The following is an 18,007-nucleotide window of genomic DNA, read 5'->3' as shown; positions in this document are numbered from 1 at the left end:
GAAGGAAAAAAAAAAAAAGAAGTAGCAAGCTTAAGCTGATATTCTTTAATGATAAAGATCACACATTTTCCTGAAAAACAGGCAGATGAAACATGTTCAAACCTCTAAATACACTTTCAAAATGAAATGGGCTGTAGTGGCCGTTTCACAAGTACAGTATTTACTTTAATAACAGCTGGAAAAGTTAACCACAATCCATTAAGGCTGTACTTTTCCCCCCTTAATCTTTGCGTATCCTTTACAAAATGAACGCCTTCCCTTATCTTACACCAAACCTACCTTAGCAAACGTACTGATCACAGGCAGAGAGGTAATTAAGCAAATCAAGGTCAGCCCCCAAGTTTTGTAACCACTTTCTTATCCAGCTGTTCCATATCAGCAGCTGGCTTGAATTATTGGAAACATTTGGCTAACTGGGTAATAAGAAGGATATAATCTGTGGTTGGTTACAATATTGCTTTTTCTGAGCTGTTTAAACACGTATGTTTAGAAAATTCTTCTCTTTAATCTAACTTCCGGAGGCCTAATCATGGCCACAGCGGCCACTAATAAGACATGTGTCTTGTGCCATGAGAGGACAGCCCACGTTCATGGCCCTTCGTCCTTAACACTGCAGGAGAATGGAATTGGCCCCAGTCCTCTGAAATGTCATAAGACCTTCTTCTCAGCATAAAACCCTTCTTCTTCAATGAGATATCACCTCACACCAGTCAGAATGGCTAAAATTAACAAGTCAGGAAATGACAGATGCTGGCGAGGATGTGGAGAAAGGGGAACCCTCCTACACTGTTGGTGGGAATGCAAGCTGGTGCAACCACTCTGGAAAACAGCATGGAGGTTCCTCAAAATGTTGAAAATAGAACTACCCTATGAGCCAGCAATTGCACTACTGGGTATTTACCCTAAAGATACAAACATAGTGATCCGAAGGGGCACGTGTACCCGAATGTTTATAGCAGCAATGTCTACAATAGCCAAGCTATGGAAAGAACCTAGATGTCCATCAACAGATGAATGGATAAAGAAGATGTGGTATATATACACAATGGAATACTATGCAGCCATCAAAAGAAATGAAATCATGCCATTTGCGACGACGTGGATGGAACTAGAGCGTATCATGCTTAGTGAAATAAGTCAATCGGAGAAAGACAACTATCATATGATCTCCCTGATATGAGGACATGGAGAAGCAACATGGGGGGGTAGGGGGATAGGAGAAGAGTAAATGAAACAAGATGGGATTGGGAGGGAGACAAACCATAAATGACTCTTAATCTCACAAAACAAACTGGGGGTTGCTGGGGGGAGGTGGGATTGGGAGAGGGGGAGCGGGCTATGGACATTGGGGAGGAGAGGCGAACCATAAGAGACTATGGACTCTGAAAAACAACCTGAGGGTTTTGAAGGGTCAGGGGTGGGAGGTTGGGGCAACCTGAGGGTTTTGAAGGGTCAGGGGTGGGAGGTTGGGGGAACAGGTGGTGGGTAATGGGGAGGGCACGTTTTGCATGGAGCACTGGGTGTTGTGCAAAAAGAATGAATACTGTTACACTGAAAAAATAAATAAAATGAAAAAAAAATAAAAATAAAATAAAAAGCAAAAAAAAAAAAACAAAAAAAAACCCTTCTTCTTCCACTACCTTCCGATCTCCACCAAAACCAGTCTTGGGATAAAAGTCACGAAGTACTTTCATTCTGACACCTGGAAGCCATACAACTGTGCAAAGTGGCAGCCCTTCCTCCACTGGCTTTCATGGTACTGAACCAGAGCATTTGTCGTCATCGATTTTGTCAAGACTAGATTTTGCTGACAAGGGTTCAGTCAAATTCTTTCAGGTATAAGGACTGCCCACGGAGTAGCAAGTGACTACTAATCCCTCAGCCTGGTGGGTTACTGAAGGTATTTAAGAACCTGGCAAAGAAGAAGGACCTAGTCACTTAGCACACAGCACGACTGACAGAGGGTGGGATGCGTAGCTCAATGAGGAAGAAATCTCACAAAAAGAGGCACCTGGGTGGCTCAGTGGGTTAAAGCCTCTGTCTTCGGCTCAGGTCATGATCTCAGGGTCCTGGGATCGAGCCCCGCATCCAGCTCTCTGCTCAGCATAGAGCCTGCTTCCCCCCCTCCCCCCCCGCCTGACTCTCTGCCTACTTGTGATCTCTGTATGTCAAATAAATAAATGAAATCTTTTTAAAAAATTGTGATTTTGACAATGTAAATTTTGGTTAGGGGCAATGTCTCTGTGACTCGTTCCCCCCAATTTCAAGATAGCTAGGAAGAGCTAACCATGGTGGAGAAAAAGAGGATCTTCTTCTTAGGGGCTTTGAAATCTTTGCCAAGAGTTCAGCCATGGCAGGATGGGGGAGGGCAGAATACGGTCCATGGAAGGGGTCAGTGGAAACTCTCTCATCCTAGAGCATCCCGTCTTGGAGACAGAGAGGAAGGGAGACGGGACAGAGGTATAACTGCAAACAGATCCCAATCACCCAACCTTCGAAACTGCCCTAGAAGCACCTCTCTTTGGTATATGCTTAAATCTACAAGTTACAAGGTGGCACACAACAAATTTTGAGCACAATCAAATTGAGTGTGGGCATTTAAAAGCACGATCGAGTCGGGCCTGAAAAAGTCAAGTACAATTGAGTTTGCCTCAATGAATCAGGTGTAATTGAGCTGAGTAACTGGATTGTGCTCAGCCCTGGCCCTGTGCCAAAATGAGAGGCACGTGACCCAAGAGCCTCATCTTAACTGGTCTTAAAATTTTCACAGGATATTTTTTCCAGAGCAAAAAATTGTTTGCAAAAATAGAAAGATAAAGTTGAAAAATTGGCCACTGGAATTCGTCAGGTATAGGCACTAAGTTATCCCATAGGCCTTTATGCTCTTCACACAAAAGCACTATTCCAGTGATTTTCAAACCTAAGTGAGCATCAGAACTATCTGGAGGGCTTGTTAAAATACATCTTTAGGGGTGCCTGGGTGGCTCAGTGGGTTAAGCCTCTGTCTTCGGCTCAGGTCATGATCCCAGGGTCCTGGGATTGAGGCCCGCATAGGGCTCTCTGCTCAGCAGGGAGCCTGCTTCCTCCTCTCTCTGCCTGCCTCTCTGCCTAATTGTGATCTCTGTCAAATAAATAAATAGAATCTTTTAAAAAAATGCATCTTTAGCTTCAACCCTAGAGTCTCTGATTCCTCGGGTCTGAAAGGAGCCTGACAATTTGTATGTGTGACAAATTCCGAGATAATGATATTCTGCTGATCTGAGACTACAGTTTGAGAACCACTTCAACTGAGATTGAAGCACTTAAAAAATACTTTAAAATACTTTTAATATTAAAAAATAATATTTTAAAATATTAGACAATGATACTTACTGTTTGTCTATGTCTTTATAAGTAAACTGTACAACTAGATTAGGCAAATGTATTCAGATAATTTAAACTACCTAAATTGTCATTTATATTGTAGGCTTTTTTGGGGGGTGGGAGGACAGAAGGAGAGAGATAGAATCTTAAGCAGGCTCCACACCCAGCATAGGAGCCCAACGTGGGGCTTGATTTCCTAACCCTGAGATCATAACCTGAGTGGAAATCAAGAGCTGCATGTTTAACCCACTGAGCCACCCAGGCACTCCTGATTGACATTCTGTCAGTACTATGCCTATCCTCACTGTCTTGTGTAGAGATAACCAGAGATTGCTAATGCTCTGAAATGTGAAGAAATCTATGTATATTATTTTATTTAGTTTAAAGTAATTGTATCAGGAAGGAAAATGCATTAGATACAGATTAGACATAGAGTAAGAGCCACACCGCCTTTAGCAATGCCTTTTCCAGCCTTCTGTATCAACTGCTTTAATAACGTGTAGCTTTCATTTATTCAGTCAACCAATATTTGCGGAACACATAGTGTGCACCAGGCACAGGAAATAACAACAGAAGATAACATTATTTGACACTCACCAAGTATTAGCATCTATGCTTAGCTAATTCTCACCACAACCCTACAAGATAGGTGCTATTATTACCCTCATTTGGCAAACGAAGGAACTGAGACAGAGAGGTTGAGTAAGCCTACAAAGCAGGGATCCACATTCTATGTGCCCCATTCTAAGTACTTTACACACATCTCTAATGCTGACAGTGTCTTAGGCAGACAATACTCCGATTCCTGAGTTAGAGGTAAGGAATGGGGCCGGGCGTTGGGGGGGTGGCGCTCAGAGAAATAACTTGATCAAGACCATTCAGCCAATAGATGGTAGAGCGAGGATTCTACCTGGGTCTGACTGATCCCAGATCCGAGGCTCTTAATGATTACATTATAGCCAAATGCAATAAGCTCTTAGCAGGTATCTGAATGTCTTTTCACCTCTTCCAATTTATTCCAGCAACACTACTTTTCATATTAGCCCTTTCTCAGTAAGCTGTAGAGCTGGGGCACCTCCTATCTCCCCCATGTATTTTATTTTTTCTAATCTCAGAGTATTTGAAGATGCTGTTTCCTTCTACCCTGCAGCTCTGCATTTTGAAATCCTACTCAATCAAGACCTTTCTCAAACACTGTCATGATCTTAAAGGTTTTCTTGGTCGCTCAACTTTGAATCCCCGTAACACTTCATTGAATAATTTGACCAACTCATACTCTTCTTCATAGGCTAGAAGCTCCTTGAGGATACGAACACATCTTACTCATCTCTGGAGTTCATGTTGCAGAACCCTAACTAGGATTAGATGAATACCGCTTGAATGGAATCGCACTGAGCGAGGGGAAAAATATTGCAGAGAGAAGCAGAAATGAAGACTATATTTTAGCAAGGATTCCATCTTAAGTCACAAGAGCTGCGTTATTTGGAGAGCCCATAAAATATAGCTGCGTTTTGATTTCTGCATCATTATTTAAATTCCAAAACATAACTCCTGTGCTTTGGTTTAGGTAGACAAATCATTCTGAAATCATCCTTCAATTTCTGCTACTTATCCACAAATAGCTGCTACAATATTCATTCTACCTTAAGTACCTTGGTTAATTAAGCATGGAATGATGTGAATCTAATAGCCAAAGGGAGTAAAATAATATATCAGTTAAATGAGGTTCATCTAAGATTTCAAACGAAAATTCTGGCATGACTTATGATATTAAATAATTTGACATCTAAAGGTATGAATCTTCCACTTCCTAAGAAGATCAACAGTAAAGGAATGGGAGCCACATGGCATTTGCAAAGGCAGTCACGGGGATCGGTAAATATGGCGGCACGGGGTGACACTAAGCTCATCAGCTCTTCCGGGAGTGCCCACACACGTGTATGTGGAGCTTTTTTTTTTTTTTTTTTTCTAAGCAAAAGTAATATTCCTAAGTGAAGGTCGCATCGGCATGACAAACATGGCTGGCTACCTTTTGGATCTCAGTCATGCCAGGCAGCAGCAACTTGCTTGCTAGAAATACAGTCAGTGCTCCTTGCAGAGGCTGGCATTTAATAGCAGGCAAACGTGGAGGGTAGAAATTATAAATACATTTGAAATTTTCTCAGCTCGCTTTACCCAGCAGGGGTTGCTGCGATTTTCAGGACAATTTAAAGATAAGGCAGCAGGTCAGAACATGAAACGTTAAAGAGGTTAACCAAGGAATGGCACCGTGTTTTTTGTTTTTTTTTTTCTCCCCAATAAATGAAAGAAGACAAACACCATGTGCGCATGTACAGGCACCTACACGACAACAGTCTCACTCGCTCGCACGCGCTCTCTCTCTCTGAAGCTCTCAGAAAAAATAAAGGCATGACGTCAATAGAAAACCTTTCGTTTTTCATGATCTTTCCTAACCTGACACTGTGCGTAAGAACACAAGAATGTGGGGTGCCAGGGATGGGAAGGAAGTCACCGAACGTGTCTCTCGCAGAACACAGCAAACGAAGCGCTGATTACCAAGCCCCGTGTTCATTTCAAGTGCAGACGCAGACACGGCACTTTCACCTTGGGGTTCTATTACCAACACTAGCCTCAAAGTCCCTTTTGCAAAAACGTTTCTTATGGGAACACCTCTTTCATAAACTCTTACCCAGTCAGGGGGTGAAGACATCAAAGGGTCTTCCAGCTCGGGATTCTGAAAGATTGCCTTTGAAACACAGTCCCTTTGCTAAAGATACTAGAAAGAGCTTAAATAGTTGTGATGCTGGTACATGAATTCCTCTCACTTGATGTTCAACCTGGCCTGCCACAGACGGAATGAAGGTGCTGCTACGTTTGTGATATGAGCCGACTGCTTGGGAGGAAGGACATGGAAAGAATTCAGCACAGTCCTCCTGTGGCCGGTCAGGAGAAATAACCAGGAAATGGGTGCTCGCGCCTTTGGAAAGCCAGAGGGTCACATCAGAGAGAGACATCCTATACTGGGACTTCCTGTATAACTGCTGACCACATGCTCCCTTGGCTCCAAGTGTTAAGACTTTACAAGGAGCTAAGATAACAAGGAAGTAAGGAAGATTTAACTGTCAGAAACTAGGCAGAGCGGTGCCGTTAAGAGGGGACCCAGCTCCTGAAACAGCAAGGATTCAGAGAAGGGAGAGGACAGTTTCTCAGAACAGGAAAACAATAAACAGAGTTTGTTTTCTTCAAAGGAGATAGAACAAGACAAAAGCAGGAAGTGCTGTCCTTCCTTCATCCTGCCAGATTTTCAATGGGAGTCAAGTGTGTGCATCAGTCACGATAAGGGAGGAGAGACCAAAGCGGTAACACCTTCAGTTTTTTTTGAAAGAAAAATACAGAGATGTGTCACACAGCACACTGTTCTTCATTCTGTTCTTTCAAATAGTCCCGAGCGTGTCACACTATGAAGGGATTCCCAGTGAAATAGTGCCGTGCGTGCCAAACGTGCCCTCTCTTTAAACTTCCTGGATGGTTCTTGCCATTTAGCACTCAAGGAAGGCATGTGGGCTGGACAAAGGAGACCACTCCACATTTCTTCAACACAAGGATTCGGGGTCCACATTACTTCGGAGCTTGTAATCCTCAAAGGCTTTGCTTTGCTGTGTTACAAAGAATAGTCCACAGATTTAGATAATTAGAAGTCAAATGTTTTTTAAAGAGTCTAGACTATCTGTCAGAGAATTCTAGGAGAAGGGATACTAACCACATGCTTTCCAAATTTGGTATAAAACTAAAAGAATGAGAACAAATAATTTATTTGCACTCATAATCTCACAGTTGCACCATTAATTTAATATGCTCCCTGGGGGGGGGCTTGGCCTATGATGTCACTTTCTGGGATAGAAATCAAACTTCACTAAATTCTACTGAATGAGAGTGAACTAATACATACAGGCTGCCTGAATTATAGATTTAGTTTCTGACCAAAAAAAATTTTTCTTTATTTTGTAATTCAGTATTTTGGATACCAGTATGTATTTTAAAATAAATAATTAAAAATCAATATTCAAAATAATGGTTAGTCCCAGGCAAGTCTGAATAGATCTATTTTCCCCATAAGGTATCTAAAGTTTAGTACTGTGTTTTTGTTGTGTGGGAAGGTCCTAGAATAGTTCTGGCTGACATATGCTGAGAACTTACAATCGGCCAGGAACTATGCCATGAGCTTTGCAGGAACTATGCCAAGAGCTTCACAACAATCCTCTGATAAAGATGAGGCAACAGAGCCTTTGAATGATTTTATGAGCTGCTCTAGATCACACAGAAACCTTGTGTGCTGTGGAGCTTCCAGAAAACTCCAGAGATAATGCACCAAGCATTAAGAAACCTATGCCTCCAGTTCCCAAGCCATGCAGGACCATCAACAGGTTACTCCATCACACTGCACCTTGGTTTTCTCATCTCTGAATCAGATTTGGACATGCTGATTCTTTCGGCCCCCTTTGCTCTGAAAATTCTATTTCACATTCATTAACTTCCAGCTGTAATCGTCTGTGATCGAAAATGCATTCAGAGTTTCAACCCGGGTAAGGTCACATCCCTCTTCCCCTTACCTGGGGAAGGGGAGGTGGTGTGTTTCTAGAACGAAGGATTAACTGTGAAGTTAAGAATTCTAGAAGACACAGAGAAAGGGGTAAAAGGAACTATTAGACGGGAAACTGAGACCTCATAGGGTATGAGTTCTCGGCTGGAGCTCTATTATTAGGTTCTTTTGTTGGCTGGAATGTTTCTTTTTTTTTTTTTTTTTAAGCTTTTATTTATTTATTTGAGAGAGAGAAAGCATGCACAGGAGAGAATGCAGAAGTGGGGGGAGGGGCAGAGAGAGAAGCAGACTTCCTGCTGAGCAGGGAGCCCCACACAGCAGTTCAATCCCAGGATCCTGGGATCTTGACTTGAGCTGAAGGCAGATGCTTATCTGACTGAGCCACCCAGGTGCCCCTGGAATGTTTCTCTTTCTATGCAGGGTTTCACTAATTCCAGGACCATAGCCAACAGAGTACACAGTCAAAATTTCTTTCCTTGTTCTCCAATCCCTCACACATGCACATAGTCCCACCAAAGTTTTCGAAGACTTTTCTCACCAGCAACCAAAGCGTTGGACAAGAAGTGAAGGGCTTCCTGTTACAGGCACATGCTGCCTCTTTCTAATTGTTTCTTCTCACTGTGACCCTGGTAGAGAAAGACCAAGGTCTTTGGATAAATAAAGGATTGAAAGAAAATTCCATCTGCATTTTAGGAAAAAAAACCCTGGACTCTAAGTTTCTGCAGCATTTATTTTTAGGAAGACTAAGGAGCTAAGTGAGGAAATGAAATGGAAATTCAAGATTCTGCCTTCCAAAATGGCTGGCGATGGAGGAGTCAAGTAGAGGAAAGCAGGCGGGGCGTCCAGTCTTTATATCTCATATTACTCAATCTTCTTCCCTTCCCTGTTTTGCTGCAGATCTTCCCAGAGCTTTCAATAGGGCAAGGGGAAAAATGGACAAGATGATGGGAATGAGAAGAAAGGAATGGAAACATATGGGAAGAGGGTCCTTTGGTCCGTACTAAGGAGCATTAATAAATGAGAGAGGTATTTCAGGAAGGCTGCATATTCAAACATGAATATAAACACAGATAACAGAATATTAGGCTTAGAGTAGATACCTTGGAATTTATCTAGCCTTATCACCTTATCAATGGAAGAATTTTTTCTAGAGCACCTCTAGCAGACAGTGAGGCCAGCTCTGTTCCAATATTCTAAGTTGCCTGTTTTCTGCTTGGACAGCTGCAACAGTTAGAAACTATTGTAACCTGCAACATTATCACTTCCAAATATTTGTTCTTTTACCAGCTCAAGGAGGACAGGAAATGAGTCTTAATTATTTTTGTATCCCCAGAATCTCCTACTTAGTGGACATCATGTAATACTAAACTATTAGTCAGATTAATATATAAGTATGCAAATGAAGAAACTACCCAAAGAAATATATTAGGTCTACTTTTTTAATCTATTCAAAAACTCTTTACGTATTTGATAGCAATAAAATTGTGTCCTAAACTTTCTCTTTTTTAAGTTAACTGCAGTCAGTTTTCTCAACTAATTCTCACTGGTTTTTTGTTTTTTTTTTTTTTGACAGGCAGAGATCACAAGTAGGCAGAGAGGCAGGCAGAGAGAGAGAGAGAGAGCGGTGGAAGCAGGTTCCCTGCTGAGCAGAGAGTCCGATGCAGGGCTCGATCCCAGGACCCTGGGATCATGACCTGAGCCGAAGGCTGAGGCTTTAACCCACTGAGCCAGCCAGGCACCCCACTCTCACTGGTTCTGATGATCTAACTCTGGGAACCCACCTTATTACCCATATGTACCTTTGTCATTTCTTAGAGTCAAAAGAAATAAAATTTTCAAAAAGGGATAATTAAAAATTCTTTTTACCATATCTATTCCATTTTTGTTATTAGCCATAAAAGTTCTTCACATTTTTCTCTAGCCTTCTTAAATACACATCAATAATAAAATAATCGGTGTTCATTGTTTTTAAAATGAAAAAATTAAAATATCTCATAATCCCAACATTCTGGGTGTATCTCCTGCTGGCTCTTTGTTTTTGTTCGTTTTTTTTTTTTAAGATATTTTGATGTGATCTGATCATGCTGCATATATCATTTTATATACTACCTTTTTCCTTAATGTGCTATGCACGTTTTCTCATGTTATTATCAGTTCATCACCAAGACCATTTTAAATCACTATTATATATCACTGGAGAGCTATCTAGTTATCTAACCAATACCTTATGGTTGGACAGCACCTGATAGATCGCAACAATAAATGGGACTTGAGGAAAAAAAAATCAGTGTACATGAGTTTTTTCCACATCTTTGATGATCAGTTTAGGACAGATTACTAGAAGTATAGTTAGTAGGTCAAAGAACATACATTTTCACAAGACTTTTGAAACTCAGGGTACCTTTCCTGGCCCTAAGGACGAGGTTGAATTCCCTTGTGACATATTCCTAGTACACCCTGCCGTTCCTGTTCATCACTCTCATCACCATTTTGAAGACTTGGTTATATTTTATTTCCTTTTAGACTGCAGACTGCATTAAGGTGGCGCATGACCATTTTTGCTGACTATGTTTTGCATAAAGCTAACATATAGTCCAACATTCAAAGTATATTTTACTTAGTTGAATATTGTTAAATTGCTTCCTTAAAAGGGTTTTGAATTTATATCCCAGAAGCACTGTTGGTGTATGTCCAACTCACTGCATTCATATTGTAAAGCCATTGACACCCCCAAATGGGAACACCCCCCCTCAAAAAAACTCTTAGTGTGATTCAATTCTTGTTACAAATGAAACCTGTGGCTTAGAGCTCATCTCTCAGCTCCTATGAATTCACTGGGTATATTAAACTATGCATTGAAGATTCAGTGAGACTGTGACCTGAACATTACCAGCTCTCGGGGAAGAAAAGTCCCTTCTTGACGGGCGATGACCAGCGATGCTGTCTCTCCTTGCTTGGTGCTCCTCAGCATGGCCACGAGCTCTTCCTGTGTTCGCCCAGTGACATCTCTGCCGTTTACCTAACGGATGCGATCGTATGAACAGATTACAACACTCTGCATCTCCTTCTATGCTAGATGGTTTCTGAAAGTAAGTAGCAAATGGGCTCCTACAATCAATAAAGCTCTGAAAAGATGAAAACTGAACACAGGGACCCAAACCAACCACGTTCAAAGTACCAGTACTACATTGACCATCATTATTATGGTGCTAGATCATTTCGGATAGACAGTAGTTAGTATAAGCAGTTTCTCCTAAGATATCACATTCTTATGAGGGGGACATCAAACTGACAGCAGAAAATAATTCCTTAAATAGGAAAGAAGTGGATTTCAGATGCTGAACTGGCACCATTTTCTGCCTAATCCAAAAAAAAAAATAAAAGGCAAAAAAAATGGATCATGATCACATGGCAAATTCCTTTGGCAGCGAAGCCTTTTGTTATAATTAAACAGTGTTCTCTATGTCTAACAAATTATAGTCTCCCGGATATCATAGATTGATATTAGAAATTACAATTTGGAGCTATATTAGTCATTTGATATAACTTCTTTCATAATCTAGAACCATATGAAAATCTATAATTTTGCTTCCGTGCCATGAGAAAGTTAAATAGAACCAGCCAGTTTCAATGAGGAAGATTTCTTGAAAGGTAAGTTGACAATATGTATTTAGCCAAGAAGACAATGCTACCAAACAAAAATACATGGAGGAAAAGCCTCTTGCTTTGGGTAGTTCCAGATACTTCTTTTTGGCATGGATCAACCTGAGACAGGCAGCCCATCCCTAGGAGAAGTTTAAAGAAATTGTTACCATAGTTTGGCTATGACTCGGAAATTCTTAGCCCTAACTGCATTTATGACAAATTTGTGGATTTGATCCAAATTCCCCAGGGATCCTAAGAGGTGGAAGTAAGACAGAGAAGAAAGTGAAAAGTTTGAGGTGTTACTTGTGCTCATATCACTGACCTTACGGGGAACTTAGAAGTCAGACTTCCCATTAACTAATTTTTTAAAAATAAATTAAAGTCCTTATCTCTTCTATAAGTGATAGTTTTCAATATATTATGTCAAAACATAAATAGTAACATATTTATTTAAACGTATTTTATTGAAGATATTAATTCCAATTCTTACCTCCAAAATTCTGTCTCCTGATTGTAGGCGGCCATCTTTTATTGCTGCTCCCTTTGGTAAAATGTTTTTTACAAAAATGGGACCAGGCCCGTGTATGGAAGAGTCTCTGGTAACCACAGTGAAACCCAGTCCTTCAGGGCCTAGTGTGTAAGACCAGGAAAACGCATGGTCACTTTAAGTGGGAACCTACAGAAAAATCTAACTAAGTTAGACTAATGCAGAATAAGTAAAATGTTTACATTCCAGCAAATATTTTAAATTCACTTCAGTTGCTCTGATTGCAAATACAGATTATCGTTCCTGACAGGCCATGATGGTTTCAAAGTGAATTTTAGGGTCCAAGGCAGATGTGTAACACTTTCGTTTATGGAGGCCCCAAAAGAAATGGCACATGTTATCCATAAACTCAGGAGATCGATTTCTCGGTAAACCATGAGCAGCCAAAGGCCATCTGACATGAGTTTTGTCAGGTGTTCACTCAGGTAGCCAACTTGCCCCTCCCCCCACCCGGGCCTCAATTCCTTCTAGGCTGCATCCCTTTGCTCCCTCCCTCACTCTTGCTGTCCCATTCTCTTGCATCTCAATCTCTCTCTCTCCCAGTAGGTGGTTTCCACTTTATCTGAACATCTCTGCCCTAGAGAATCCTTATTGCAGGAGCATCTGGTTGGCTCAGTGGGTTAAAGCCTCTGCCTTCGGCTCAGGTCATGATCCCAGGGTCCTGGGATTGAGCCCCGCATAGGGCTCTCTGCTCAGCGGGGAGCCTGCTTCCTCCTCTCTCCTTCTCTGCCTGCCTCTCTGCCTACTTGTGATCTCTGTCTGTCAAATAAATAAAATCTTTAAAAAAAAAAAAAAAAGAATCCTTATTGCAATCTTACTTCTTCAGTCTTCCACCACCAATGATCTACTCGCGACCCCATCCACTAATTTTTCCTCTTCTGACCTGTCCCTTTCTCTAGCTTTGACACTTCTCACCAGTTGTTCTCTTGAAATTAATGGCCCCCTCTTTAGTTTTCATGTCTGTATTTTCTGATTATTTTCCTAACTCTCCGATCACCTCATGTCTACCACTGTCTCTTACCCGCTATTCTTCCACATGAACAAAGATATTCAAGGATCTGTCCTAGAACAGTTTGTTCTCCAGATTCTCTGCCTTGGCCAGCTCCCAGCTCCAAGTGTCAGCTCCCCATGGATGACACCTGAATCTTGTTGACCCTAATTTCTCTGGTGTTGGCTTCCTTGATAGGACCATGCACACACTTTCACCAGCATTTCAAACTTCACTATGAATCTCCTGCTCCAATTCAGATCCTGGTCTTTTTTTTTTTTTTTACATGTATTTATCTACTAAAAATTCTAATTTTTAGTAGTGGTATCTCCATTGAACAATCCACTTGCAATTCCTCTCTCTCTCCTCTCCTATATCCGGTCAGCAGGCAAGGCATACATATTACATTTAGGCAGATGTAATGATCCTTTGTTTTTTTTTTAATCTTTCAGTGTACCTTTTTGCTGTCAGATTAATCTTCCCAAAGTACAACTATGATCGCATATTCTTTATTTTTGCATTCAAGGCTTTCTGATGGATTCTTTTTTTAAAATTATTTTTATTAACATATAATGTATTATTTGCCCCAGGGGTACAGGTCTGTGAATCATCAGGCTTATACATTTCACAGTGCTCACCATAGCACATACCCTCTCCAATGTCCATAATCTAACCACCCTCTCCCTACCCCCACACCCCACCCCCTAGTAACCCTCAGTTTGTTTCATGAGATTAAGAGTCTCTTAGGGTTTGGATCCCTCCTGATCCCATCTTGTTTTATTTTTCCCTTCCTACCCACCACAATCTCCCACCTTGCCTCTCAAATTTCTCATATCAGAGAGATCATATGATAATTGTCTTTCTCTGATTGACTTATTTCACTCAGCATAATACCCTCTAGTTTCACCCATGTCATTGCAAATGGCAAGATTTTTCTGATGGATTCTTTTTTTTTTTTTTTAAGATTTTATTTATTTATTTGACAGACAGAGATCACAAGTAGACAGAGAGGCAGGCAGAGAGAGAGAGAGGAGGAGGCAGGCTCCCTGCTGAGCAGAGAACCCAATGTGGGACCCAATCCCAGGACCCTGGGATCATGACCTGAGCCGAAGGCAGAGGCTTCAACCCACTGAGCCACCCAGGTGCCCCCACGAAATTAAGTATGTTTTGAAAAACTGTTTGCAATGTTGAATTAGCGAAATTTCAATTATATAATTATATATAATAATTATCAATTATAATTATCTCATGTTTACTTTTTGAGGACTAAATGTTTTGCTGGCATAAAAGCGACTTAGAGAACCAGAAACATATATGCACTTTTTAGACTTGACCTAAAGGGCGCTACAAAACTCACTAATCTTACTCAAAACAGGGTCCAAAAGAATTTCAGTGCTTCTTTAGTACTGTGTTTCTCTCCAGGTCACAATGGTTCTTTCCATTTTCCAACACGTCTTTATCATTTTTTGTTGTTGTTGTTGTTTCAAATAATCTATACTCTCCAGAAGAATAAGAGAGCGGTACAATTTCAAGAGATTTAAGTTACCTACTTAAATCTATTCTTTGATACAATTAAATGAAGGGAGAATTAACAAAATTAGCCTTAATGCATTTCTCTTAACCAATTTTACATGTTACAATAATAGAATGCTATTAAGCATAATTTAATAATTACCTTTCTTTAGGTCAATCTTAATTTTCTTTGCATTTTTCTTGCTGCCAAACCCCATGAGAGGGGACAGTGAGGGAGAGGATGGCTTTCTACCCAGTCTTGGTACCCGGGGGCTCTTGCTTTGTTGCAGAGAGGCCAAAGCATCCTCTTCAGGACTCCCTGTTCCTGTGAGAGTCATGGTTTTTATTCCCGTTATTCCATGGACAGGAGGCGGAGGCTTGGTTCTCAAAACGCCATCATTGTTACCAAAAATGTTAAGCGATCCAATGACTGATTTTTCATACTGCTCACGGTTTTGAGGTGGAAGCACGTGGAGGAGCACACTGGGCGATTTCATCGCCTGACGGAAGACATCTTGAGCCCTTCAAAGAGAGTTAGTAAATATATAACAATACTACGTTCCAGCAGGCCACTGGTGGAACCGACCAGTGGAACCGACCGCACCCCATGTCATGGCCACGGGAGCAGCATCGGAGCAACCATTACTGTTAGCACCAGGATGACTGCCCAGGAAATATGGATTACCACTTAGGACCTGCCCACCAGGCGCCCTGACACTGGGCTACCCATGCATTAGTAACACGCACGATTCTCCCCTTGAATCTTTTTAACAACTTCCTCAGTCTTCTCATTTCGTCTTAAGTATGTACAGTTCACTCTTATTTGGCAAAACAAGGAGACAGAGACTCAGAGTGATTAGGTAACTCGTCCAATGACCCACGGTTTTTAAGTATTTCTAAATCTGAAAATCCATCCAGAAGGCATTCCTAAGTAAGTAAAAAAGCAAACTTTATTTTTAAATGGAAAAAATCCTCTTGTAGTATTGATCAGAATACTAGTTCCTTTTAGGGCTCTGTTCTGAAGTACAGGTCCTCTCTAAAATGGGTTGTGTTCCAGAATTTCCATTCTGACACAAACATTTTCTCGTGGAGATATTTGGTGCATTGGCTGTGCCCAGTCATAGTGAATTTTCAATCCGGTATGTACCCTCCCTGTTAGTCTATCACGGAGTACCTGCGTTTTTTCCTTTTTTGTCTTAGTACTTGGTGTTTTTCCTCTAATTCCCTACTACCGTTTCTCTCCTTCATCCTTACGCCTCATGACTACGTAAAACAACTACTTTTCCCAGCCTTTCCCACTGATGAGATTTACACAGAAGGGTTCCCGGAAAGTTGGGAGCCAGAAAGGGCTTTCTTCTCCCATTTCTCCAAACTCAGAACCCCAGCAGCTCTCTGGTAATCGTGACACAACTTAGAGAGAGGAGCCACTTAGGAGGGATGGCACAGCAGAAAGAAGGGACAGGCCCCATTGGCTGATGCTTGCAGAACTGCCACACCAACTTGGGACGGCCACCTCCACACTGCCTTGTCCCTGGTGGGGGAAATATTAATCTTGTTCAAGGTGCCTTTATCTCAGGTCTCTGTCAGTAGCAGTCACATCAAATAATACAAATCATAATTCCAACTGTTATCTGACACGTCCCTCCCCCCAACTCCTAACCTTACTTAAAGTGCTTACTTTCCATGCTGGTAGGGGAAGGAAAGACGATCCCACAGAGGTAGCTCAACTCCTCTGGTCAGTTCCCTGACTGGGAGTCAGCTTCTACTCCACGGTACCTTCATACTGAATTTTTATGAGCCTCAGTTTTCACCTCCCAAACCTATCAAGTCCTTGTACAATGTACTGTGGTATTATGATTTGAAGAAAGAGATTTTTCCATTTTCATTTCTTTCCACACTTAAGCAGTCAGTGCCCACAGCCCTTCTCACCCATAACCATTCACCCTCCCCCTCAATCCTCCCCCCACAACCAAACCTAGAAATATTGACAGAGAATGGTTACAAAGAATATATACGATACATTGTTTCGGTCAGAAACAAGAGAAGCTGGTGGTCATTACTAAGGAGTAGTAATTAGTACTTATTTCGAATAAATAGGAATTATGTGTGGTCATTGCTAAAGAGCAGTAACTAGTATTTATTCCCTTGTTCCAGAGCCCCACTGCAATGCCAACATATGTCTAAAAAAATACGTGACCTGCCGCACACGCTATTCTTAGCTCTAAGAACCTCGTCACATAACATTCGCACATGCACTAAAATGATTACTTCAGGGAGAAGATTTTAATTTTTTCCCATTTGTTACTATTTCTCAGTGAATTTTCACAGACATCTCTCACTGCCATTTAGTGTAAGGAAGACTGCTGACACAGAGCTCGTTAATTAATAAGCTGAACTAACAGTCTGTGAAAAGAGCCGTTAAAGACCAGCCTCGCTGACCCGTATCCCGAGCAAAACAAACTCATCCAAGGATGATCCAAACAGACAACCAGGCGGGGAGGCTTGTTGCGTTCTGCAGCCTCCTGTTCTTGGGGCCGCCGGGGACAAGTGCGGGCCACCTTCCATAACACAGACCAATGGATGTCCTGGAGTCATTCAGAGGGGACTGACCAGAAAAGTCTATCAACAATTTTCATCATCGAGAGTGCAGTAATGACTGTACATATGCCAGCAACCAATACAGTAAATAAAACAATGGGAAAAAAATGCTTACTGAGCAAAGGTTTTGTCTACGAGGTCCACGCTGTTGATTTTTACAATACATTCATTTTCATGAAATAGTCCCTCCTGTTTGGACCTGCTATTTTCTTCAATGCCGCGGATGAAGAGTCCTAGAATCCTAAATGCAAAATTGAGGTTGAAATACAATTACTGGATAATAATATGCTAATTTTTTTCTCCACTCACAACTATTCAGAACCGAGTATTGGTTTCTATTTATGAAAGAAATTATGTTTAGAGTCAGGCAAATGTTTGTTGTTTAAATCCTTAGTGAAAAAACAAATCCACTGAAAGAAAAAAAGACCTTCGAGACAGCAGATGTAAACACCGACCCAGAGCACATGGACTCAGGCCTCCACAGCCATGCCTGTGGTATGACTGTAACAGGTGCGAGTGGTGCAGAGACAACTTGAAGGTTAATGACTGAAGAGGACTAGACAGTCACTAGACTTTTTTGCAGTCATGCTACCTGCTCTAGTAATCTGCATTTTTAAGAAGCAAATATTTACGCACAGATCGTATTGCTCAGGTTAAAAGGCAGTTTGGTCCCATTCCATGGGTGCCCCTGAATCAAGTACACGCGGGGCCCTTCCAGCGCTCAGGATGGAGGAATGGGAAATCGGGGGAGAGT

General features: G+C 41.4%; 1 protein-coding gene across 2 annotated transcripts in view; it reads right to left on the bottom strand.

The window, feature by feature from the left end:
- PARD3B (par-3 family cell polarity regulator beta) overlaps positions 1–18,007 on the bottom strand; it is a 1,055,741-nt gene that overhangs the window by 465,169 nt on the left and 572,565 nt on the right. For both annotated transcript variants that reach the window (XM_046019094.1, XM_046019095.1), the window contains exons 7-10: positions 17,369–17,494; positions 14,819–15,177; positions 12,099–12,238; positions 10,854–10,982 (exon numbers count right to left, since the gene is read on the bottom strand). In XM_046019094.1, coding sequence (XP_045875050.1) covers positions 10,854–10,982; positions 12,099–12,238; positions 14,819–15,177; positions 17,369–17,494 — 754 coding nt within the window. The remainder of the gene's footprint in view (positions 1–10,853; positions 10,983–12,098; positions 12,239–14,818; positions 15,178–17,368; positions 17,495–18,007) is intronic.

Source organism: Meles meles, chromosome 9 (assembly GCF_922984935.1).
Source record: "Meles meles chromosome 9, mMelMel3.1 paternal haplotype, whole genome shotgun sequence".
NCBI lineage: Eukaryota > Metazoa > Chordata > Mammalia > Carnivora > Mustelidae > Meles > Meles meles.
The sequence above is the reverse complement of the archived record's forward strand: the minus strand, read 5'-3'. Positions and strand labels throughout refer to the sequence as shown.